This window comes from Muntiacus reevesi, chromosome 5 (genome assembly GCF_963930625.1).
Source record: "Muntiacus reevesi chromosome 5, mMunRee1.1, whole genome shotgun sequence".
Lineage (NCBI taxonomy): Eukaryota > Metazoa > Chordata > Mammalia > Artiodactyla > Cervidae > Muntiacus > Muntiacus reevesi.
In genome coordinates this window covers 118,350,043-118,372,532 of record NC_089253.1, presented here as the reverse complement: position 1 = coordinate 118,372,532, position 22,490 = coordinate 118,350,043, and the positions used below count along the sequence as shown (strand labels likewise).

At 47.8% G+C, this 22,490-nt stretch overlaps 1 protein-coding gene across 2 annotated transcripts; it reads right to left on the bottom strand.

The window, feature by feature from the left end:
• Positions 1 to 2,135: 2,135 nt before the first annotated feature.
• Positions 2,136 to 19,186, bottom strand: IRF6 (interferon regulatory factor 6). 2 transcript variants are annotated; one of them, XM_065936282.1, is made up of 9 exons: positions 18,971 to 19,186; positions 14,807 to 14,889; positions 14,105 to 14,281; positions 10,209 to 10,413; positions 9,140 to 9,268; positions 6,642 to 6,785; positions 5,162 to 5,554; positions 4,329 to 4,447; positions 2,136 to 3,660 (listed from the first exon to the last, which is right to left on the bottom strand). In XM_065936282.1, the coding sequence occupies exons 3-9, from the start codon at positions 14,276 to 14,278 to the stop codon at positions 3,436 to 3,438; spliced, it is 1,389 nt and encodes a 462-aa protein (XP_065792354.1). In that variant the 5' UTR covers positions 14,279 to 14,281; positions 14,807 to 14,889; positions 18,971 to 19,186; the 3' UTR covers positions 2,136 to 3,435. The 2 variants fall into 2 exon arrangements, with proteins under 2 accessions (XP_065792354.1, XP_065792355.1); XM_065936283.1 differs by lacking the exon at positions 18,971 to 19,186 and adding an exon at positions 18,433 to 18,457.
• Positions 19,187 to 22,490: the final 3,304 nt, after the last annotated feature.

The following is a 22,490-nucleotide window of genomic DNA, read 5'->3' as shown; positions in this document are numbered from 1 at the left end:
GGCTAAAGGGAACTGCGGGTACCTACCCTGGAAGTTTCACTCCTGGCTGTACCACCTACCCTGGAAGTTTCACTCCTGGCTGTACCTTGGGTCTTCAGACTGTGGAGACCACTGTGGAGTGGAGGTGTGGCCAGTTTGGAAGGATGACCGGCCTGTAGGGATCCCATTTTAATGTTCTTAGCTCAGAGGGAGTCAGAAGCAGAGTAGAAGCTAAATTTAGAATTTTTTCCCTCTCTGCGGTTATTTTCCCATAGTAGTTAACAATCTGTAAAAGGAAAGACTTATTTAGTTCATTCATTTCTTCTAACAAATATTTGAGAATGTACTATACCAGGTACTGTGCTAGGGCTGGCAGTACAGTCCAAGACACACAGTCCTTACCTCCAGCAAGTTTGCAGTCATGCAGGACACAGGTACTGAGCAATTACAAGGGAATAGATTATTCCGAAAGGTTAAGTGTAGGGTGCTCTGGGGACATATAGCCAGGGACCTAATTATATGACAAGGGACCAGCCCAGATCCAACATTTGCCCTCTCATTTATACCTACAACTAGTTTTTGGGTTTTGTTTTCTTTTCCCAGTGAGATGCCATGAGAAGTCTTCATGCACCATTTCACCTCAAGTTTGGGAGGGAAGAAATGTTCTTTTTTGTCTCACTTATCAATATGATGTGGTTCTTGTCTCAGACCACATTCAGGCAGTTCCAGAGTCTGCTTTTGAACAGAACGTGCAGATCCAGACTGGCCAACCCAATGGGGAGAAGGGTGGACAGTGAAGAAAACAAAAGCTGGTGACACCACCTGAAGGCACAGAAGTAGAGAACACCAAGGGAGGGTATGGTGTAACAACCAAATGAGATAGCAGACTCAGTCTCCAAGAAAGGGTACCTGGCATCAGGACCAGAGAAAGAACACTGAGGGAGATCAGTGGAGAGCCCTGCATGCACTCTCCCAGCATTCTGAAAAGGATAAAAAACAAGGAAGAAACTATCCTATTGGGTTAAGGCCTCATAAAACCACTCATTCATTCCTCTGACATATTCATAAGCTTTTCATTACAGTCACATACTAAAAGTTCAGTCTTTCTTGGCACCTAAACACTATGCTCGACACCCTTTGCCAGCTCACATTTTCTGGGCCCTCATCCAGATGGACAGCGTGTTAGCATCACATAGAAAAAGGGGATGGGCCTGGCCCAGATCCAACAGTTGTTCTCCCAATGTATTTATTGTGGATTTTTTTTTTTCCTAACTTTGAACTATGCAGACACAGAGGCAGCCAGATGTCAATTCCAAATCCCTCACTTCACCCACACTCAGATGCTCCCAAAGTATAAAGTTTCTAGACCTTGTATATTTCCTAGTCTCTAGAAGCCCAACTTCTGCTCACAATTGAGCACTCAGATTTCTCTTGTCATACTTTAGTAACAGCAGATCTACTAGGTCCCTTAGAGACCCTAAAACCACAGCTTAAGTGTTCTGAATAAACAAGTACCATTGCTACTTGTAATTGAGGGGAGCTTGTGGTTTTTAAATAAAGCTAGCCCAACTTTTTAGCAAGCTCAACTTCAGTAGCAAGTAGGAGGTGGCTTTAAGGGTAGCAGAGCAGACATGGACTTTCTTAATACGATATGGCCCAATATAGGTATCAGCATTCGGGAGGATTGGGGCCTGCAACCAGAGACTAGCATCTTGTTTTCCATTTGGGGCGTGGAGTTTAAATTATGTAGAATTTCACTGTAAAAAGAGTAAAATGGTCAAGGACAAAGTAAAAGCTAATGCCAGTTTGTGGCAGCCATGGCTGCAATGTTCTGCACCACTCTTCACCTTAATTGTTCAAACGCACCTACCTCCACCGAGGAGGGAAACGTGCAGGTTTGTACCACATGAGTCTTTTCCAGAAAAGCACTGCCCAGACCTTCTTCACACTGCCCTTAGCATAGTCAACACCCTGTTTTTCCCGACTGCAGAAAATCCAAACGAAAGGAAAACGTGCCCACGCACAGAGGAACTGTCCTTGTCTCCTCTGTAGTCAGAGGCATCCGTCCTGCGTGCCCAGCTCAGGCTCAGGTCTTCCTCAAAGAAGGGAAAGAACAAGGGAGCTTTATCCTCTCTGAAGGCTGTCACTGAGTCATAGACTCCCATCTATCTCTCTCTCTCACACACACACAGTGGTACAGACATACCTCATTTTATTACTGTGTTTTGCTTTATTGCACTTTGCAGATACTGTGTTTTACAAATCAAAGGTTTGTGGCAACCCTGCATCAAACACGACTAGTGGCACCATTTTCCCAACAGCATTTGCTCACTTCATGTCTATGTGTGATGCTTTGGTAATTCTCACAATACTTAAACTTCATTTTTTTGTTATGGTGATCTGTGATAAGGGATCTTTGATGTAACGATTACAAAAAGATTATGACTCACTGAAGACTCAGATGGTTACCATTTTTTAGCAATCAAGTATTTTTAATTAAGGTATGCACATTTGTATTTTTAGATATACTGCTATTGCACACTTAGACTATGGCATAATGTAAACATAACTTTTATATGCCTTGGAAAACCAAAAAATCTGTATGACTTGCTTTATGGCAGTATTCACCTTATCATGGGGGTTTGGAACCAACCATACCTGCGGTACTGCCAAGGTATGCCTGTATTTGAGTGGTAGCAAGTTGAACACCTGACCACAGAATCCCTAACCTTCTTCTATGTCAACAGCTTCCTTTTAGAAGCTCAATTTGTGAGCTTTTACTCCACAGGCTGGGTGACTTTCAGACTTTGGCACCTATTTCTGTTTAGATATCAAGCTTGGTTCCTAAGCAACCAGCTGGCACCCCTCCCTCCCTCTCCCCCATCAGGGAACCAGCCTACTATACTAGCATAACAGGTCAAACGGAGATCAATCCTGGACAAATCAGTGCTTCAGGGGACTTTAATGAAAGCAAAAAAAAAAAAAAAAACCATGGCGCAAGAACAAGGCAGAAGGGTTCTGTTCCAGGCAGTTTTGCCTTGTACAAATAGAATGAAGTCATCAAGTCAGAGTCTTAAAGCTGGCATTATTTCAGGCATCATTCTAACTCCTTCACTTTACAGTAACGAATATAAAGCCCAGAGGTTAAATGACTTGGTCCAACACCACCCCACTGGAAGCAAAGCTGCAGTTAGAACCCTGTTGTCCAAACTCCCAGGCTAAATCTCCTTCTGTTGATACTACATTATACTACCTTGGGAGGTTTAAAGAAGAGGAAAGTATGAAGGGTGATTTTTTTCATAAATTAAATCAACTTTAAAAGCTAGACATACTTGGAGAGTCAGAGACTACTAATATTGTTAGAAGAAAGGCTTTTGAAAGCTGGTTAAATCTGAAAAATAAAAAATATCCATATGTACAATATTATAAAAAAGAGAAGGAAGATGGCATTCGTGATTACTGAGCTGGCAGGGCAGGGGGCAGTTGCATGCTGGGGGTGGGCTGCATGGGCTGCCAGCTTTCCTGGGTTTGCAGGATGCGGTACAGCTGCTTCAGCTGAGCAACGATGTTATCCTTGATGTCTGGAGTTGAGATCTGCAGGCGGACACTGCCACTGTCAAAGGATCGTGTGAAGTCACCAGAAAACATCTCATAGATCATCCGAGCCACCACTGGAATGACCTGTTCAGGACACAGAGCACACAGGTATCCTCTGAGAACAAGGTTCAGAGAAAGAAAAAAACAAAAACAAAAACAGCAGGAGGGACCCAAGATTGAAGGAAGAACTAGTGAGGTTATGGGAAAGTCCCCAACTTTAATGTCTAGACACAGAATATGCTTTCATCTCTCTGGACTATCCTGCCAAGGTTCACTTTAGAATTTGGTTCAGATGAAGGTAAAGAACCAAGAGGCAGCACCTCATCACATACCTAAATAAATAACTGCTGACTGACAAAGACTTTTACCCAAATTTCATCTATTGCCTATCCTGTTCCACAATTCCACAGCCAAACCCAAGTGGTCTTGCTGCCACTTTCCAGAATATATCCTTAAAAGTAGCTCAAAAAGACTTCTAAAAGAGCTGCAAAGAGTCACATCCTATTAGGCTTCTGCAAGACTCTAAAGTCATTGAGAAAACAGAGTCTCCCGTGAATCAGTAATTTGCCTTGAGGACCTTCTATTCTCCAGCCTGGTTCTACTGTACAATATACAAAACTCTGTTGCTCCTCCATCTCATGGGATTAAAATCTACATAGGCTGATGCATACCTCAACTGAGGGCTCAACCCCAGACCTACGGGCTAAAGCATTGATAAAAAGGCAAAGAGTTGTTGACATTTATCTCCTCACCTGAACCAAGATGAGTTTCCTTTCCTGGGGTTTCCCATCTGGCCATTCTTCCCCAAAGCATAAGTAGATCTCAAATGGTGGCTGCTTCTGTATCTGTCCTTTCTGGTGGGCAATGAGATCTGTAGAACATGGCAGAGCAGTTCAGTGTACTGGGTCATTCCACATCCACTCAGTAAATACCAGCTTTTAGGTTATGTTGCCTAATATAGTAGCCACTTGCCACATGTGGCTACTGCATTTAAATTCATTAAAAGTAGATGGTTCCTTAGTCACATTACTCACATCTACATACTCAACAGCCACATGTGGCTAGTGACTACCATACCAAACAACACAAATATAGAAGATTTTCATCATTTCAGAGGGTTTTATCAGACACCACTTAAACTAGACTTGGGGTTCAAATCACATCGGAAAATTTACATCTCATTCCTCTCCATAAATATACCTGCTTGAATTTGCCACTCAAATATGTCCCAGATGAGAAGACTGTATTTTTAACCAATTATGATGAGTAGGGTCACCTTCTAAAGTGAAGGATGAATAAGTTGGTGGACTCTGGGGAGCAATGAAAAGCTGTCTCCCTCTTCTGCCAACAAAGGAATCACAGCAAACCTAAAACTGGCTTCAAATATATAGCTTTGGAGTGGAACATCCTTCTGCCCTGGTCACTTTTATTTTTCAGAATCAAGGTTTTCTTCTACCTTGACTTCTTGCCGAAAAAACTATTTCCTTAGGATCTTTGCAGAGCCAGGAAAGGCGGGGCAGGAAGGAGGAAGACATACTTGCAGGGAGCCATTCCCACCCATCAATCCTCTGAAAAAAAGACTCACCACTCAGGAACGTTTCCAGACAAAACAGTTTGACCTTCTTTTGTCTCTCAATCAGGTTGGGGGCAACAAGTGATGGGGCACATGGCCCAGACCAGTACACCTTGCACTGGCACAGCCTGATGGCATAGATGGCGTGCCCGCTGACCTCCAGAATCAGTCCTCTATCCATGACATCTAGCAGCTTGCTGGTGAACAGCTTCTGCTTCTCATTGGTGATGTGCTCCGGTCCCGGGAACTTGACCTGTTCCAGGCTGATAGGACCAAAGAGCTCCTCCTGGTCAGGCATGGGACCCAGGTCCCCATAGAAGAGCCGGCAGCCTTGGGGGTTGCTCACGGTCATGGTCTGCCCATACTCCTTCCCACGGTACTGAAACTTGATGTCCAGGTCAGTCACTGGAAGGAAAGAAGGGACAGTGAGAGTCTTGCCCCACTGCTCTGCCTGTCCATCCCTAAGACTCGTGCAAGTCCATTAGGATCAAGCCACCTTTCAGCCAGCATCCAGGAAGGCCACAGGCAGTTATCCTTCCTGCAACACAGGGAGACATCAACATATCCTGGGAGTATTCCCTCGAAAGGCTGCCTTGAAGCAAACAGTTCAAAGTCCATCTATACTATCTCGGTTCAATCACCACTCCCTAACAGCTAGAATTCCTCCAACCAAAGTTCTGGGTCCTAGTCTCCCCATTTTGTACTGAGTCTTTACATCAATTGGTGTTGGAAGGAGCTGCTGAAAAAACTAAGGCAGCATCTGGTTTGTGTTATCATTTTTGACTCACTGTTTAAAGAAACCAGAGAGACAATAAAAAATACCAAGCCATTTTTCTGAAAAGTACACAGAGGAGTACCTACTGTGGATCTGTTCTAATAATATATCACAAAAGGACACAGTAAATTTGGTTTACTTTGTTCACAGCAAAGTAAATTTTCACTCAGCAAATGTCTATTGAACGCTATAGGTCTTATCAAAGCTATCAACCTCTTGGACAAAATGGTAGTTCTCCCCCCTCCCCCAGCCCACCACCCCTACCGTGTGTATTGTGAAAGGGAGAGGCAGGACATTGATTCTTCACTGAGATGGATTTGTGCACAATTCAGAAAGAGATATTCTCTGGGTTCTAAAGCCCCTCAAAACCCAAGAGCCTCCTTGACCAAATCCACAGTCAATAACCTCCCTATCCCACTACCAACCTGGTCCCCAAATACCCCAAATACCCTGATAAACCCAGGCCTTCCACCCACCTACGAGGTGAGTAACTCAGAGCTGCACAGCAGCCAATCAGAGGATCTCCTTGGGCAAGCAGGTATGGGCTAATGTTTCTTTACTTCTTCCCTGGTTACTCATCAGCCAGCCAGGAACCAGACGCAGAGGCTGCCTGGGGGACTATTCTATACATGGCAAAGAAATGGAGGCAGCAGGTGGGGCAGGAAATGGACTATAATAGGAGCTGAAGATCCAGTTAGGAAACCAAGGCTTGCTTACTTGGGAGTGAGCTGATCCACAGCTCTGGAGAGCCGTAGAAAGGCTGTACAGGTGCCTGGGGCACTTCCATCTCCAGAGGTTCCGATTTGGGCCACACTGCTTCAGGGCTGCAGTTGCCCACGCTGGCTGGTGCTATGGGAGAACCTAGAAGAAGAGAAGAATGTGGGTGGGCTGGCAGGGTACCACCCATGCACACCACCTGGGGCTGAGGCTCCAAAACCTACAAGGCCCAACACTGGACCACGACTCAGCATAGCAGCCCAATAATTCCCCCAACGAACACCAAAAGAAACAAGGTTCTCCTGCTTCTGCTTCCTAATCTTGTTAGTTCTTGCATCGACTTGTGATTCTGACGACGTGCATTTGCTGATGACTGACAGACAAGTGAGTTTTCTCTGGGGTTAAATTAGAATGGGTATGAATGTGAGGTTCCCTGTTGCAAAATTTGGGCCCAGCAATTAAATAGAAGCTGGTTGTCTTCTGTAAAATGAACTCGACTAAACTGGTTGATTAACTTTGAGTGTTAATACATAGAAATTCGTTTAAAAACAAACAAATGCTTTATATGCATGCAACTTCTAAAAGGATACTCAAGAAACTGGTAAGATCTGTCTTCTCCAGGAAAGGAACTGTTTAGAGAAAGGATGGAAGGAAAATCTTTCAGCTGATTTCCTTTTTGTACCATTATGAATTTAAACCACGTAAGAGTATTATTTATTCCAAAGTATCCAATTAAAGAAACTGAGGCTCAAAAGGTCAAAGGACTTGATTCTAAGTCCCATAGTAGCGAAGTGAAAAGCACTTGAGAGAATGAAAACCCCATCCTATTTCCCTGCTATTGTCAAAGTTGGTTCACTCCAAAGTTTTCAGGTTTTTCCTCCTAACCTCACCTTTTATGCATCTATTCTTCAACAATTCTTCTTTCTCTGCCCAACAGCTCTGAAATCACAGAGGTTAATGTTTCTTTGATCCTTTGTGTACAAGCCTGGTTAAATCTATGTACCCATTTTACTTTTGTTTTTAATATATGTTCACATGTTTCCATAAAGGATCCAAGGTTGCCCATAACACAAGGCCAAACAACAGAATCTTTAATAAGACATGAAAAGAAATAGGAGATCAGAAAAATAGTCTTTTTTAAATAGTAAAATAATAATAAGTATATATATCCTGGAATTGAGTTGTATCCTTTTAAGGGGTGAGAAGAACAGAATGAGTCAGCCAAGGATTTGGGAAAGGATCTCACATTTCCAAATGTCCAAATCTTAAGATTTCACTAAATGGGAATGTAGCTGTGGCAATATTAGCCTGAGCAAGTTCGATGATGACTGTCTTTACTCATTACTTGGTTGCAAAGTTATAAATGACAGGGTAAGTGAAGGAAGACAAGTAGACAGATAAGAGTCATTCCTTGACTCTCCGAGGAAGGGGCATCATCTAGAATAGGATATTCCAAAATCCTAAAAGAATCATCTTGCTATACTGAATTTTCTAGGTGGCAAAATTATCTCATTTTACCCATAGCAGCCAGGTAGCACTAGTGGTTAAAAAAAAAAAAAAAAGAAGAAAAAAAACTTGCCTGCCAATGCAGCAGACATGAGAGCCTCGGGTTCAATCCCTGGGTCAGGAAGATTCCCTGAGGAGGCATAGCAACCCACTCTAGTGTTCTTGCCTGGAGAATCCCATGGACAGAGGAGCCAGGTGGGCTACAGTCCATGGAGTCGCAGAGTCAGACACGACTGAAGCAACTTAGCACGCACGCACAGCCAGATGGAATTTAGAAAGGCAGTGAAAAGCTGCTCAACTGAATGCAAATCACATGTCTAGGAGCATGTCAGTGGAAAGTTCAAGTGCAGATGCTGCAGAAGAGATATTCGCCCTGTGTTTGAGAATCCTGTGCAACAGAAAATGCAGTATCTGCTCTGTCACGCAGTGACCCTCAAACCTCTCAACTCATTTTTCCTGGGAAGCTGAATTCAAAAGGTTTAAAAAAAAAAAAAGATAAAAGTCTCAGTAGATAAATTTTATCAGAGCCTAGTATTAAGAGCTGTAGAAGCCACAAGGGTCCCATGATACAGTCTTACCAGAGTAGACCCTGTTAAGAGAGTGACAGAAAATTTATACCAAGACAAACGCCAGAAGAATTGGTCTACAATTCATAAAAATGATCTCTGCACTTTGACCTGATGAAAATCAGCCAAATTTGTAGCAGCTGGTGTATTTGTATGTGCGATTGAGAATGAATTTCATTTTTTAATTTCTCTGTATTATCACATAAGACTCAGAAGATGCTCTCTATGCCTAGAAGCCACCTCACTGGGATAACTGGGCCTGGGAATTCCTTTGCCTATGACCCCTACTTGCTAACGTCCTGGCAGCCTGGCCACAGGATCTAGTCATTGCTCCCAAGGCAGCGGTGGGTATAGTGTCAACAGTTGCAAAATCAAAGCCCCTTACCTCCTCTTCATCCCTCCACACCCGCCCATCACCCCACTCACCGTTGATGTTTAGGAAGGGGAAGGTGTCCTGAATGGGGACGTGGTGCTGTGACTGGTCCAGCTCATCCTCCTCATCTTCTTCATCCACATCATTGTCTTTCTCATCCCAAGGAGCAGACCCAGTGGATCCTACCCAAAAAACAGATGCACAGGCCCACAAACGAGCCGCTCACTTTTCACCATCATCCTGGTAGCTGACCCACTGTTCAAGCTAGCCACTGCCAGCACAGAGGCTCCTGGGGTTCAGCGTGCACCCCCAATGCCCTAGCCAAAGTGTGAGGACCGAAGGTGTTCACCACCTCCTTCCAGCTCCTTCTCTAGAACCCTAATGTATGCTCTCACCCTATTCCCTTCTCCTAGAAAACTTTTAACTTCTACTCTAAACCTACTTTGATGCATTAACATCCCTTTTAAGGACCCAAGGACCACAACTTCTCTCCTTTGTAAACTTAATGTGAGGACAGAACCTTCCCTCATGGTGGGACATCCCTAGATTCACTGGGGGTCAAGTCTAAATTATCTGGCTCTTAATTGGATCGTACCATACAAATTCAATGACATTCACCCATCATTTATAAAGAGAACTTATCAGCTTTTAGAATGTCATGTTAATTGATTCTTAGAATAGCCTTTGAAATAGGCAGGAAAGATGAGAGCCCAAGTTTTATAATGGAAGAAACTGAGGCTCAAAAGGTCAAAGGACTTGATTCAAAGTCCCATGGTAGCGCAGTGAAAAGAACTAGGTTTAGAACTCAGACCTTCCAAGTTTTAATCCCTCCTTCTTCTAAACTCTCTGGCCTCTCTTCTCAGGGCTGAGCCCAGAGAGAAGCTATTTTTACAGAACTCTACGCTCCCTCCATTTTCTAATGCTCTAGTGTTCCACTAAGTGAGCAGGAACACCTTGCTGCATTTATATCTTTTGTTCTCTGAGCCTTTTTAGGGACAGGATTTCTTGTTCAACAGTCATAAACATTCTAAGAGAGGCAATTTTCAAGTCAGCTATCTCTTGAAGGGTCTGGCCAGGAACCCAGCACACTGTCCACCTTCTTCCCAGTAGCTGGGGCCTCACCTGGGTTAATGATCGAGCCCTGGGGCTGGGGGATGTCACACACTTGATATATCTTCACTGGGTTCATGGGCACCTCCTTGGTGCCATCATACATCAGGTTGAATTCTCTGCTCTTGTTGAGAGCACAGCGGAGCTGGGCCTTCCATTTAGCTGGGTCGGGGTCATCCACCCCTTCCTGGTATTTCCCTGTCTCCACAGCCCAGGCCTGAAAGGACAGGAAACTGCAGTGAATGCCTGCTGTTGCCCAGACATGCTACAAAGCATGCCCACCCTCCCGTATGCAGACAGACACACACAGCCCTGCCTGGCCGCCCCTTCGTCCCAACCCCAGTGTACAGAGGCTGCAGCAGGAAACACCACCCTGGAGGACCAGGCGAGGGAGAGAGATTAAACCAGATGCAAATATAATCTTGGGAAAACAGGAGCCTTATCTCAAGCTTTGGCGCCAGTTGGTGACTACAGCGGCCATAATGAAGGGCTGAAAATAAAGAAACATCTGAAACAAATGTACACTAACATGCTAATGGTAACTTTGAAAGCAGGATTGCAGCTAATTTTTCTTGTTTTGTTTTACTTTTTTTTTTTTTTTTGACATGAGTTGCTTATATAACAAGAAGAAAAAGGAAGATGGCGTATGATATGAAGAGTGTGGTCTTGCTGTTCCCTCCTCTTTCCGTCTTCAATCTGATGCACAAATAACTGCAGGAGCCAATTGCCGTTAGGACTAAAACGGCCTGCAGGAGGGCAGGGCATGCACTCTGAGAATTCAACTCGCCTCAGCGGGCGGCGGAGGGCCTCAAGTCCTAATAAACTCACACGGCCCGCCTTTCCCTACTTCCTCAAACTCCCACACTGGGAACATTTCTCTGGAAACACCGGTGGCTGGTGGCCTGGGCCAAAACCACGGTGGCCTCGCCACTCTGGCTCTTAGCTTCCAGGTCTAACAGGCATCCATGTGTCTGCTTCATGGGCTATCCGCCCTTCCCCGCCGTGGGCATATTCTCCATGTCCGCGCTTTCTTCAGGGCTGTGTAGTAGGTCCTGGTGCAGAAAAGGGGGCTGTCGTCTGCCGAGGACCCAAGATCGGGAAGCACACGGCAGCCTGTTCAAGCTGACGGGGCCCGCCGCTCATCCAGTCACACCTCCCCGCCTCCGACCCTGACTGTGGACTCCTTCCTCAAGCCCAGATGGGAGTTCTGCCCCGTCCTCTGAGCACTCTGGTCTCCCTCAATCACTCCCTGCAGAGCCTCACAGTCACGAGGAAGCTTCTTCCAATGGCCAACCTGAATCCTTCTCCTCCAGTTCACTCATCTGGGGCCGGGGGGGTCCCCTCTTTGTGTGCGGTATGGAGTGAAGAGGGCTGACGAGGCTTCTGCCCTCAGTGTAGCAGGCTCCATCGCATCCAGCCCCCAGTAGGAGATCTCCACCTCACTGGCGCCCAGTGTCCAGAGAGTCCTATCTCCAGTGGCGCCTGGCGGTACCTGGCAGGTGCCCCTCCCTGCTTTCCCCTCCGTTTGTTTGACCTCCAGGTCCACTCGCCTCTGGCCCCACTCGGCTGGCTTGGGCAGTGCTGACTTTGGCACAGGTCTGCAGATTTCTGTGGCTCCCTGAATCCCTGCCCCTCCATGGAGAGCAGCCAGACTAACCCAGAACCCTTTCTGCTCACAGCACAGCCGCCCCCAAGGGCCCATTCAGACGCTGTGGAGGACCCGAGGCTGATGCAGCAGAGGGTGGTATCCACCACGTGACAGCCGTTGTCTTCATAAACAACCTGTGTTCAAACCCATTCTGAGATTCTGGTCACCGGGCAGGTCCCTATTTCTTTTCCAAAAATGGACACAGTCGCTGCATTTTTATGGCAATTTATGAGTCCCTTTCTAGACGTTTATTTCACTCAATTTTCACAACAATCTCGTGAGGCAGGCAAGACTGGTTTTATCCTGGTTTTACCGAAGGGGAAGCTAAAGCCCAAAGAGATTATGTGACTTGTTCAAGACCACACATGCGAGTGACGATAGTAGGACCTGAAGCCAGGAGTCCCAGCTCCTGGTCAGAAGGGGCTGTCTGATAGTGGAACGGGGAGCAGATAGGCCTGGGTTCAAATCCTGGCCCCACCACTTATTGGCTGTGTGATTTGGGCAAGTTACGTAGCCCCTCTGAGATTTAGCTTTTACATCTGCAACAGGAGGGTAACATCTTCCTTCCAGCGTCATCAAGAACTAAATGAGATAATGCGCCTAAAGTGTGCAGCAGACACCCTCTTAATGCTGGTCGTCACCTCGACACCCTTATCCTGCCGAAGGCCTGCCAGAGCTTGGGATCTGTGAAGGCACACTCACTCTCCTCCTGACACCCAGACCTCCCCTTAGCATTCCCCAAACAGATCCACAGATATAACTAGGACAGAGCGGCTGCCCACAGCCACCTTTTCCTCAAGCCCTAAGGATTCAGAACATTTCTCATGAGTGGAACCTTCGGGAACCAGCCTCTTTCCCTGTGGCCAGCCACCACCAGGCACTTCAACCGCAAGTCCAGCTGCAGGCCAAGGCCATGGCAAGAGGCCAGATGGGCCCATCGTCCTCTGATGCCAGCTCCAATAATTGGTGGTGGTTTCCAGATGGTTTCTTTACCACTTTCATATCATTATTAAATTTTTTAATTAAAAGTATTGATTTACTTTATAAGTATTCACAGGCCAATTTTTTCTCTACCTCTCGTCTCTATTTCCAATATAACTATATTGGGTGGTGAACAGTTCTAGGATGGCTTCTCCTGGCCCAATCTCAGATGCCCAGAACCTCGGGCATCAGTCTTGAGAGGTTCAGGATAGAGACTGGATTTCACTTGACTTCTAGCTGCTAGTCAGGGGAAAAATGGAGAAACTCGTTTCTCCGTGTTTTGGAGGTGTAGGAACTAAAGTTACTCAAGAGACAGAAGACTGACCAGCACAGAGAAGTTGGTCTGGAGCGGAGGCACAGGTTCCAGAGTTACAAACCACATAATAGCCCTTCCCACAACCACCTTCTCACTGACTTCCATCTTAGATTTTGGTTTCACTTACATTTTATAAAATGCCACGTGATTCAGTCTTGTTTTCAGTTAAGCAAAATAGCTCTCACATTCAAGCTATTCTTTAGTGAAGAAAATATTTGTAGAATAAAAACCTGTAATTAAATCACCTTTTCTTTTTTAAGATGGCACAGTGATAAACAACCTGCCTGCCCCAATGAAGGAGATTCAGGTTTGATCTCTGGGTTGGGAAGATCCCCTGAAAGAGGAAATGGTGACCCACTCCAATACTCTTGCCTGGAAAAAATCCCATGGACAGAGGAGCCTAGAGGGCCATAGTCCATGGGGTCGCAAAGAGTCAGACACGACAGGGCACGCATGCATAGATGGATGGGGCAAAATGTTTTAAAACCAAAAGAAACTTGCAGTGGACCCTCAACACCCATTCTACGGGCTGTTAGAAGCCTGCTGTCACTTAGTAGTTCTGCCTGGGTCTGGATAGCCATTTCCAGACCAGAGAAAGAGCCTTGAGTGAATGAAAGATTGACTGCTGGCTGACCCTCCAGAGCTCTAGAACAGCCCCAGCCTACAGGCAATTAACAGGAGCGTAGCCAGTCACACGTGGCATCCCTTGGGATGTGAGCTGAGTATCTTCAACCGATGGGAAAGAATAAACGGCCTCAACTGTAATAACAGACATGCCCCAACAAGAGAAATCACTATGCCTGCTAAGTCTGTCCCCCCACCCACATCAACAACATTCTGCTGCATCAGCATTTTGGATCTAGGACATTCTTCATGACAAAATTGAAAACAAGACAACAAAAAACCAGAAGGGGCTAAGAACTGGGAAACGTCTCGGGTGAGACAGTAAAAGAAGACCTTTACCTTGAAAATGGTGTTTTCCTCCTCTTGCTGGGGGCTGTGCCGAGTGGCATGCTTCCAGGGGATCTGGAAGCGTTTGGAGTCCCTGTGCAGCCAGATGAGCCCCGGGTACAGGCCACTATCCACTTGGGCCACCAGCCAGGGCTTCAGCCGAACTCTGCGGGGGTGGAGGGCCATGATCTGGGTTGGGGGGAGGGGGGAGAAGTGGGGAGAGGAGAATTAGGCCAGCCCCTGGGAAAAGTTCCCAGCCACTGTTCCCGTATGATAGAGCTACAGTTTCATTAGATTACAGCAAAGAAACTAAATATGGGAATAAACTGTGCCAGGTGGGGAAGAAAAGAAAAGAGGTTAAAAGGTTCTTTTGATTCTTATTCCAAAGCCATTTATTTTTCATGCTCCAGCCAAATCAGACTTATCATGTAAGTAGATCACATTTCTTCTATTTAAATCCTGAGGCAGAAAAATAAAAAGATGATGTCATCCCTGATGGAACACAGTCCTTCCTGAAGTACCAAGGGAACAGAAGGCAAATTGCCCTTTTCAATCTCATCTCAGGAGAGGGAAGAAAAAAGTTATGGAAACAGCAAAGGGTAGACAAGAACTTGAAGCGTGCGCTCTCTTTTTTAGACAACTATGGAATGACAGCATCGTGATGAGAGAGAAGTAGGCAAAGGGGTGGGTGCTGGTTGCAAAGTCCTCACTTACATAGATGAGCAGGCAGTGTCTCCACAGAAGTCTGAGAGCTGGGCCTCAAGTCAGGTTTCCTTTCTCTGGGCCACCCAAAGGTTCTGTACAGGGGGGAAAAAAACGGAAGGGGAGTCTGAGCTGGTTATTCCTAGAATAATCCAGTGCTCTGTAACTGAGTCTGGTAAAGCTCAGAAGCCCTGAAATAATCAAATATCACAGTACCTAACCCTAGAGTCCTAAAAACAGTCATGAGACACGCTTCCTACTGTTAGGACAGCCTCCTCACCTGGGTCTGTTTATCTCCCCCACAGAGGCTGAGTGGAACTGATTGGCTACAGGAGCCAGCCTGGGTAAAGTCTGCAATTGATTCTCATAAAAATAGAAGGGCTCAGCCCAACCTAGCAGATAACATTTGATGCCAGCAGGAAAACAAAGGCCTGTCCCAACTGGGTGTCTAAAGGAAAGAGCAAACCCGTGGAGAATTGCTTGCCTGGGATGCTGCATTTAGAGTCTTTTTTTTTTTTTTGGTGTTCTTATCTCACTTTGTTTTTACTTTCAGGTGAGAAAGAGATGCCTGCAAAACAACGTTCATTCAACAAATATTTGTTCGTCAGCTACTGTGTGACAAGCGCGAGGTCAGTTACTAAACACAATGTTTTCATCAGACTGCCTGAAGAAATACATGCTGGAATTGCTCAAACCCCACAAGAACCTGAGAAAAGGAAGATAAATAAGTCACCTTCCCACCTAGAAAGATTCCCACCAGGGCTGCAGTTCAGAAATCAAACCCGTTGAGTCAGCTTAAGTCTCCCCCTCGGAGGAGCTTAGCTGAGGGGGTGGCCCCTAACGTCATTTCTTTCCTGGGCCAGCCTGACAACCAACGGGAAGACTCAAACCCAGCTGGGTCACCGGCACTTTAAGAGCAAAGCAGGACCTGCCCTCACCTGAGCCTTCTGATCCAGTTACCAAGCCGTGAAACCGAAACCTGCCCCCTTAGGGAGCAGAGCTCCCCACGGGCAGGCAAGGTGGCCTGGGGTGTTCAAGTGCCCTCTTGGCCTTGGTGTAGGTTGCTCCGTAGGGCAGCAAATCAAGCTATCAAACCCGGGAGAACATTTACCTTATAAGGAGGAGGGAATGCATATCCTCCGCAGGGCAAGTTCTAGCCTTCCCTTCCTCAGTCCAGGCCTGTGGTAATGGGGGGGATGGGGCGAAGGAAGAACCAAGAGAACCGGAAATGGGTGGCAAACGGGTCCACCTAGTGAGGGGCTCTTGAGAAGATCTACTGCAATACGGTCAGCCATCCTATACTGTTCCCTGGTGGCTCAGGAGGTGAAGAATCTGCATGCAACATGGGAGACCCGGGTTCGATCCCTGGGTCAGGAAGATCCCCTGGAGAAGGGAATGGCAACCCACTCCAGTATTCTTGCTGGGAGATCCCATGGGCAGAGGAGCCTAGAGGGCTAGAGTCCGTGGGGTCGCAGAGTCGGACACAACTGAGCGACTAACACACTTATTGCAATATGGTCAGTCTTGTGTCTAGGATTGGCAGACATGTGAAATCCACCTCTTGAAGGATCATGGGCTTTAAAGAAGAGGGTTCCTCCTAGTTGATCCATGGCACATCAAGAAAAAAATTAAGGCAACCAAGCCAACACAAGGAACTGCACACAGAGTGATGTGGAGGGAGAAGTATCCACCCATGGAGATCAGTGATTGAGATCTAGAGCTGTGTTCTCAGCATTCTCCCAAGATGGCAGCACGCAGGGGCAACCCTACCCTGCCACCTCCTCCCTGCCCCACCTCCATCACAGCTAACCCTCCCCATCTTCTCCAAGCCAACCAGCATCTCCACCTGCCACCCAGTAACTAAGACTACAAAAACAGGCAGAGAGGGAAAATTGGGAGGCAACCAAAATAACAGGGAAAAACAGCTAATCAGACATTCATAGGCTGCGTATCAAGCAGCTATGAACATCGAGGCATCTAAAGAATTTTTATTGGATTTGGGAAAATGTTTATATATGTACTTAAGAGGGAAAAGGCATCGTACAATATTGACTGGATAGTATCTCCTCCATCTTGTAACATAACATGCACTTGTGTATATATGCGCATAGAATTTTTAAAAGGGGTAGAAATAAGATATCGATGCAAGAAGAAGTTCTTAGTCGTTACCCAAGTAGTTACCCTAGTGATGGTAGGATTGTGGATGACTTTCACGCTTCCCTACATACTTTTATACAATTCACATTTTCCTACAATGGCATGTTTTGATTTATAGTTTAAAAACAGAACACTACAAGTAATATTTATTTTTTTTTAAACCACAGGAAGCTATGGCATTCTTGGCCACTGGGGGGTAAAAAAGATGATGGCCTTCAGCTAACAGAAACCATGGTAACAACAATCCTCTATATCTACAAAGGCTTTATAGTTTTCACATACGTGTTTACTTAGCATGTCTGACTTCATCCTCATGATCTAGAAGAAGTATTATTATCATCCCCATTTTACAGCTGGGTTAACTGAGGCACAGCAACGTGTTTTAACTGGGGCCTGGACCCAAAACTTCCGAGTCAGTGTGCTCTGCCATAACCAGCCACTGCACCCAGCCCTCCGAGTCTCCCTTCTCCTGTACACCAAGAGCAAAAACCAAACACATCGACAAAGATCCAAGCAGCACAGAGGGCCAACAAAATGCTTGGGGAGGAGACTGCATGACACCCACCCTCAAACACACCTAAACCCAAGGTTTCTTTCAAAACTCTCTTGCCACCCAAATCCCAAGGCCACAGAACAGCCCTAGCCTAGTTGAATTCAGCTCTGGCTATCTCTAGCCACCATTGTAGCAAAATTCAAGGCCTAAGTCTCCAACAGGTATTCAACCAGAAACAGAACAAAGATGCTAACCCAATCGCACTGAGCACAGATGCTTTCAACCACCCCAAGGCATGAACTATCCTCTCTCACACCCCCAATCCAGGGAACAGGTCCCCTAGAAACACCCGCATTGCCTTCTCTGCAGCCCCTGCCCAAGAACACGGCCACCCCGAAGCCGAGATTCAACTGTCAGTGATTTTGCTCAGAGTAAAACACACACACCCTCATTTCTTGCAGACAGGCCTCAAGGGATGGTCCTGCTTTTTCTCTCCCTCCTTTTGGAGGGACCTCAAATGCCATCTTCCAAGTTCCCCGGTCTTTCCCCCATTTAGTTCAGCGCAGTTTAGGGGTAAATTCTGAGCCTCTAGCCATAATTCCTATGCCCTTCCCCCCCTGCTTGATTGAAGTTGGGGGCTGGAGAGAGCTGGCGACCCTGTATGGGGTGCTGGTGTCAAGCGTTATGCAAACATCTAAGCCTAAAGAACTGTCCTGGGTGGGCACCCCACCTTCCCCAACCCCTGCTCAAACGCGCCTTCTTCCTCTCCCTTCCTGGCTTCCACTTTTGACAGCGACGAAGACAGCAGGGTGGCGTCGGGATGACCCCTTTACCACACAGCAGGCTCCCTGTGAACACAGGCACCCGGGGCCTGCTTTCCAGCCCGGCCTGGAAGACTTTCCCCACTTCACACCCGCGCTCCAGCCCCTTCAGGCGAAGAGAGCCTCACCCCCAGAGCAACCACACCCGGCGCCACCCTCCCCGGCACCTCGTTTGGCTACTTGGAAATCCACGGGTGTCTCCCAGGCCCAGGGAGAGGGGTCTGACGGTGCGAAACAAATTCCACGGGAGAAAACAAACTGGCCGAAGCTACTGGCCGCCCCGACCCGCAATTTCTCAAAACACCCACCAAGATCAAGGGCAGCCGTCCGTCCTGGGAAATCCCCTCTTGGGCAGCTAGGGCCGGCGGGGTGGCGAGCCGGTAGGACCAGAGGGGTGGAGGCGCCTCAGCGCGCCCCGACGGTGGGTGGGTGGAGGCTGGGAGCCGCGCGCTCCCGCTGGGCGGGGAGGGAGAGGAAGTGGGCCGAAGCAAGGGGGCGGGAAGCGTCCGGCGACCCCAAGCTGGGGCTGACCGTCCAGTAGCCACCTGGGTCGCAGGGACGGGCAGCCAGCCCTAGAGGACCTCGCCCGCCGCACGGATGTCCCTCAGCAAGCTCTCCTCACCCCTGCAGGCTCCGGAGGGCACCCTTCACCAGCGGGCGTGTCCTCCCTTCCCCAAGCCGGTCTCCGGACTCTGGCGTTCCCACCTGTCTTCAATCCGGCTGCCAGAAGCGAACGTCCCTCCGAACCAAGTCCCCAGGTGCGATCACCCGCCGCCACCGCGCTCCTCGACCCGTAGGGCGAGCAACGCCTGGCTGTGCGCGGGTAGGGACTGCGGGCTCCGCTCCCCGCCCCGCGCCGGCCCTCACCTGCCTGGCCCAGGTGCGCCAGGCTCACGTCAGCGCCTCGCCCGGGCACGCCGCGGCCCCCACCTCCGCCGCCCGGCCCCGCCTCCCAGGTGCGGCCCCGCCCCCCAGGTGCGGCCCCGCCCCCGCGTCCGGGATTGGCGGCTCACGAGAAATATGATACCCTGTGTTCCTAGGAAGCCCAGGCCCTCGCAGCGCCTTCCCCGCCGCCCTGCCCTGCTCCTCATTCAGGCTGAGAAGGTAAACGCCAGGATTCAGGTCTAGACCTGACCCCTCGGGGCTCGTGGGCTTGTGCGCTGGAAGCGACTGCGAGGAAATCTAAGTCGAGGAGATTTAGATCGAAGTCGAGAAGGGGCTCCCTCCTGCCCAGTAATTACCCCTTCGTATGGAGGTGGTGCTAGTAGGAAGTAACCTGCTTGCCAACGCAGGAGACATAAGAGACCCGGCTTCGATCCCTAGGTCTGGAAGATCCCCTGGAGGAGGGCATGGCAACCCACTCCAGTATCCTCGCCTGGAGAGTCCCGTGGACAGAGGAGCCTGGTGGGCTACAGTCCACAGTGTCACAGAGTCGGACACAACTGAAGCGGCTTAGCCCACACGCCTGGAGACAGTTAACTACAAATAAGGGTTTAGAGAGTCTCAGTTTAGTTCAGTTTAGTCGCTCAGTCGTGTCTGACTCTTGGTGACCACATGGACTGCAGCACACGAGGCCTTCCCTGTCCATCACCAACTCCCGGAGTTTACTCAAACTCATGTCCATCGAATCAGTGATGCCATCCAGCCATCTCATCCTCTGTCAGCCCCTTCTCCTGCCTTCAATCTTTCCCAGCACATCGGGGTCTTTTCCAGTGAGTCAGTTCTTCACATCAGGTGGCCGAAGTATTGGAGTTTCAGCTTCAGCATCAGTCCTTCCAATGAATATTCAGGACTGATTTCCTTTAGGATGCACTGGTTGGATCTCCTTGCAGTCCAAGGGACTCTCAAGAGTCTTCTCCAACACCACAGTTCAAAAGCATCAATTTTTCGGCACGCAGCTTTGTTTATAGTCCAACTCTCACATCCATACATGACTCTGGAAAAACCATAGCTACGTAGGGTCCATAGTCCATAGGGTCACAAAGAGTCGGACACAACTGAAGCACCTGAGCATGCGTGCATGGAGACAGTTAACAACAAATAAGGGTTTAGAGATTCTGGGTTGGCCCTATTACCTGTGGGCCTGTGTAAGTGGAGCAGGGTGTGGGGAAGGGACCCAGGACACTTGGTCCCTTCTGAGGAAAGCCCTGTGGCTTCAGGGCAGGAATTCTGCTTTTACTCTGCCCTTCACCCCTGTGACCCTAAATGAGTTCCTTAGCTGCTTGGTTTTGATTTCCTCATCTATTCAATGAGAATAATACTCCTGCCTTTTCCAAATACTCTCTGGTAATGCTTAAAAGCATGACCTTTGCAGCCAACTATTGGGATTCAAATCCAACTCCATCAGTTAGTATAGGCTTGGGCAAGTTTTCCTAAGCTGTCCCTGCTTCAGTGTCTTATCTGTGAAAAGTGAACGTGAAAGTCACAGAGCTGTTTCTTACTCTTTGCAACCCAGGCCAGAAAACTGGAGTGGGTAGCCTTTCCCTTCTCCAAGGGATCTTCCCAACCCAGGGATCAAACCCCAGGTCTCCAACATTGCAGGCGGGTTCTTTACCCGCTGAGCCACCAGGGAAGCCCATCTGTAGAAGGACGTAAATGATCATATCTACCTCAAAAGGGTATTGTGAGTATTCAAAAAATTACTTCATATAAAGTGCTTGGAATGATATTTGGCACTTCCCAACTGCAGTTGGGAATACCATTTTTATTGATGTGAAGATAAAAAGTACCATAAAGGCAGTGCCTCACAGAATAAACAGACCTCTCCTACTATTGATGTTTATTTATTCATTTTAAAATGCCCATTTTCATTTATTTATTATGAATAATTATTATAAGCTACCATAAATGGTTCATTTATCATAAGTTGTTTCTTTTATCCATGTGCAGCGCTGGGCTTCTTCGCTGCACGTGGGCTTTCTCTAGTTGCGAGCAGGGGCTACTCATCATTCAGCGTGTGGGCTCCTCACTGTGGTGGCTTCTCATTGCGGAGCACAGGCCCTGGAGCGCGGGCTTCAGTAATTGCGGTGTATGGGCTCAGTAGCGTTGGCATCCAGGCTTAGTTACTCCAGGGCATGTGGGATCTCCCCAGACCAGGGATCAAAGCCGAGTCCCCTGCATGGGCAGGTGGATTCTTAACCACTGGACCACCAGCAGACATCTCATACTATTACCTGAAATTCAAGGCCTGTATGTCCCCTAATGGGTGCCTGGTGAATGCCCTCTCACCTTTCCCACTGCAGAGAACCTCAGTCCATATAGAGTGCGTGCGTACAGTGAGCTGAGTACCAGCGCGTGGGATGCTGCAGCACTGGGCTGTCCCCAGTGAGAAGGCGCACAACCAGGGTGCTTAGGTTTTGGAGTTTAAAGCAGTGAAGTAGTGTTAGGGACTGAACTGTGTCCCCTAAATCCAGATGTTGAGATCCGACAACCCCTCGTGTCTCTGAATGTGCTCTGACTTGGAGATAGGGTCTTCACAGAGTTAAGCAAGTTAAACTGCAGTTATTAGAATGGGCCCTAATCAGGTATGACTGGTGTCCTTATATAAAAGGGAAATTTGGACATAGAGATGAATAGACACTGAGGGAAGAGGATGTGAAGAGACACAGCGAGGAGACATCCATCTGCGAGCCAAGGAGAGAAACCTGGGACAGACCCTTCCCTCCCTCGAAGGCCTCAGAAGGAACCAACCTTGCTGAGACCCTGATTTTGAACTTCTGGCCTCCCAAATTGTGAGATAATACATTTCTGTGGTTTAAGCCTCCCAGTCTGTGCTCCATTGTTCCAAATGCAAACTAATTTGGAAACTAGCAAGCTAATATGGCTAGGTTGGAGAGCTCCAGATTGGTAATAATGCCGACTGGATTCCTAGTCCCAGTTCAGCCTAGGGACACGGCCAGCAAAGGCCTGGAAAGGCAGCGAGGTCCAGAGCCTGAATCAGCCACTGCTTGTGGCCACTCTTGCCTTCATGCAGGAAAAGGGGAGGGCTATGTCTTCAGCACAGCCAGCCCATTACCGCTGATGAGCTCACTGGACAAGCTGTGTCTTCCATCTGGCCCAGCGCTGGGCTCCTGAGAGCAAACAAATAGTCCCCTGCTGGTGTGTAAGCGGGCTGCGGGGGAAGACCACCAGAAGTGTGTCATTTGAGGGGAACCAAAAGCTGAAAGCATGAGCCCACACACAGACGCTCACTTTTGCAGTAGCTGAAATTAACATAACTAAGGTG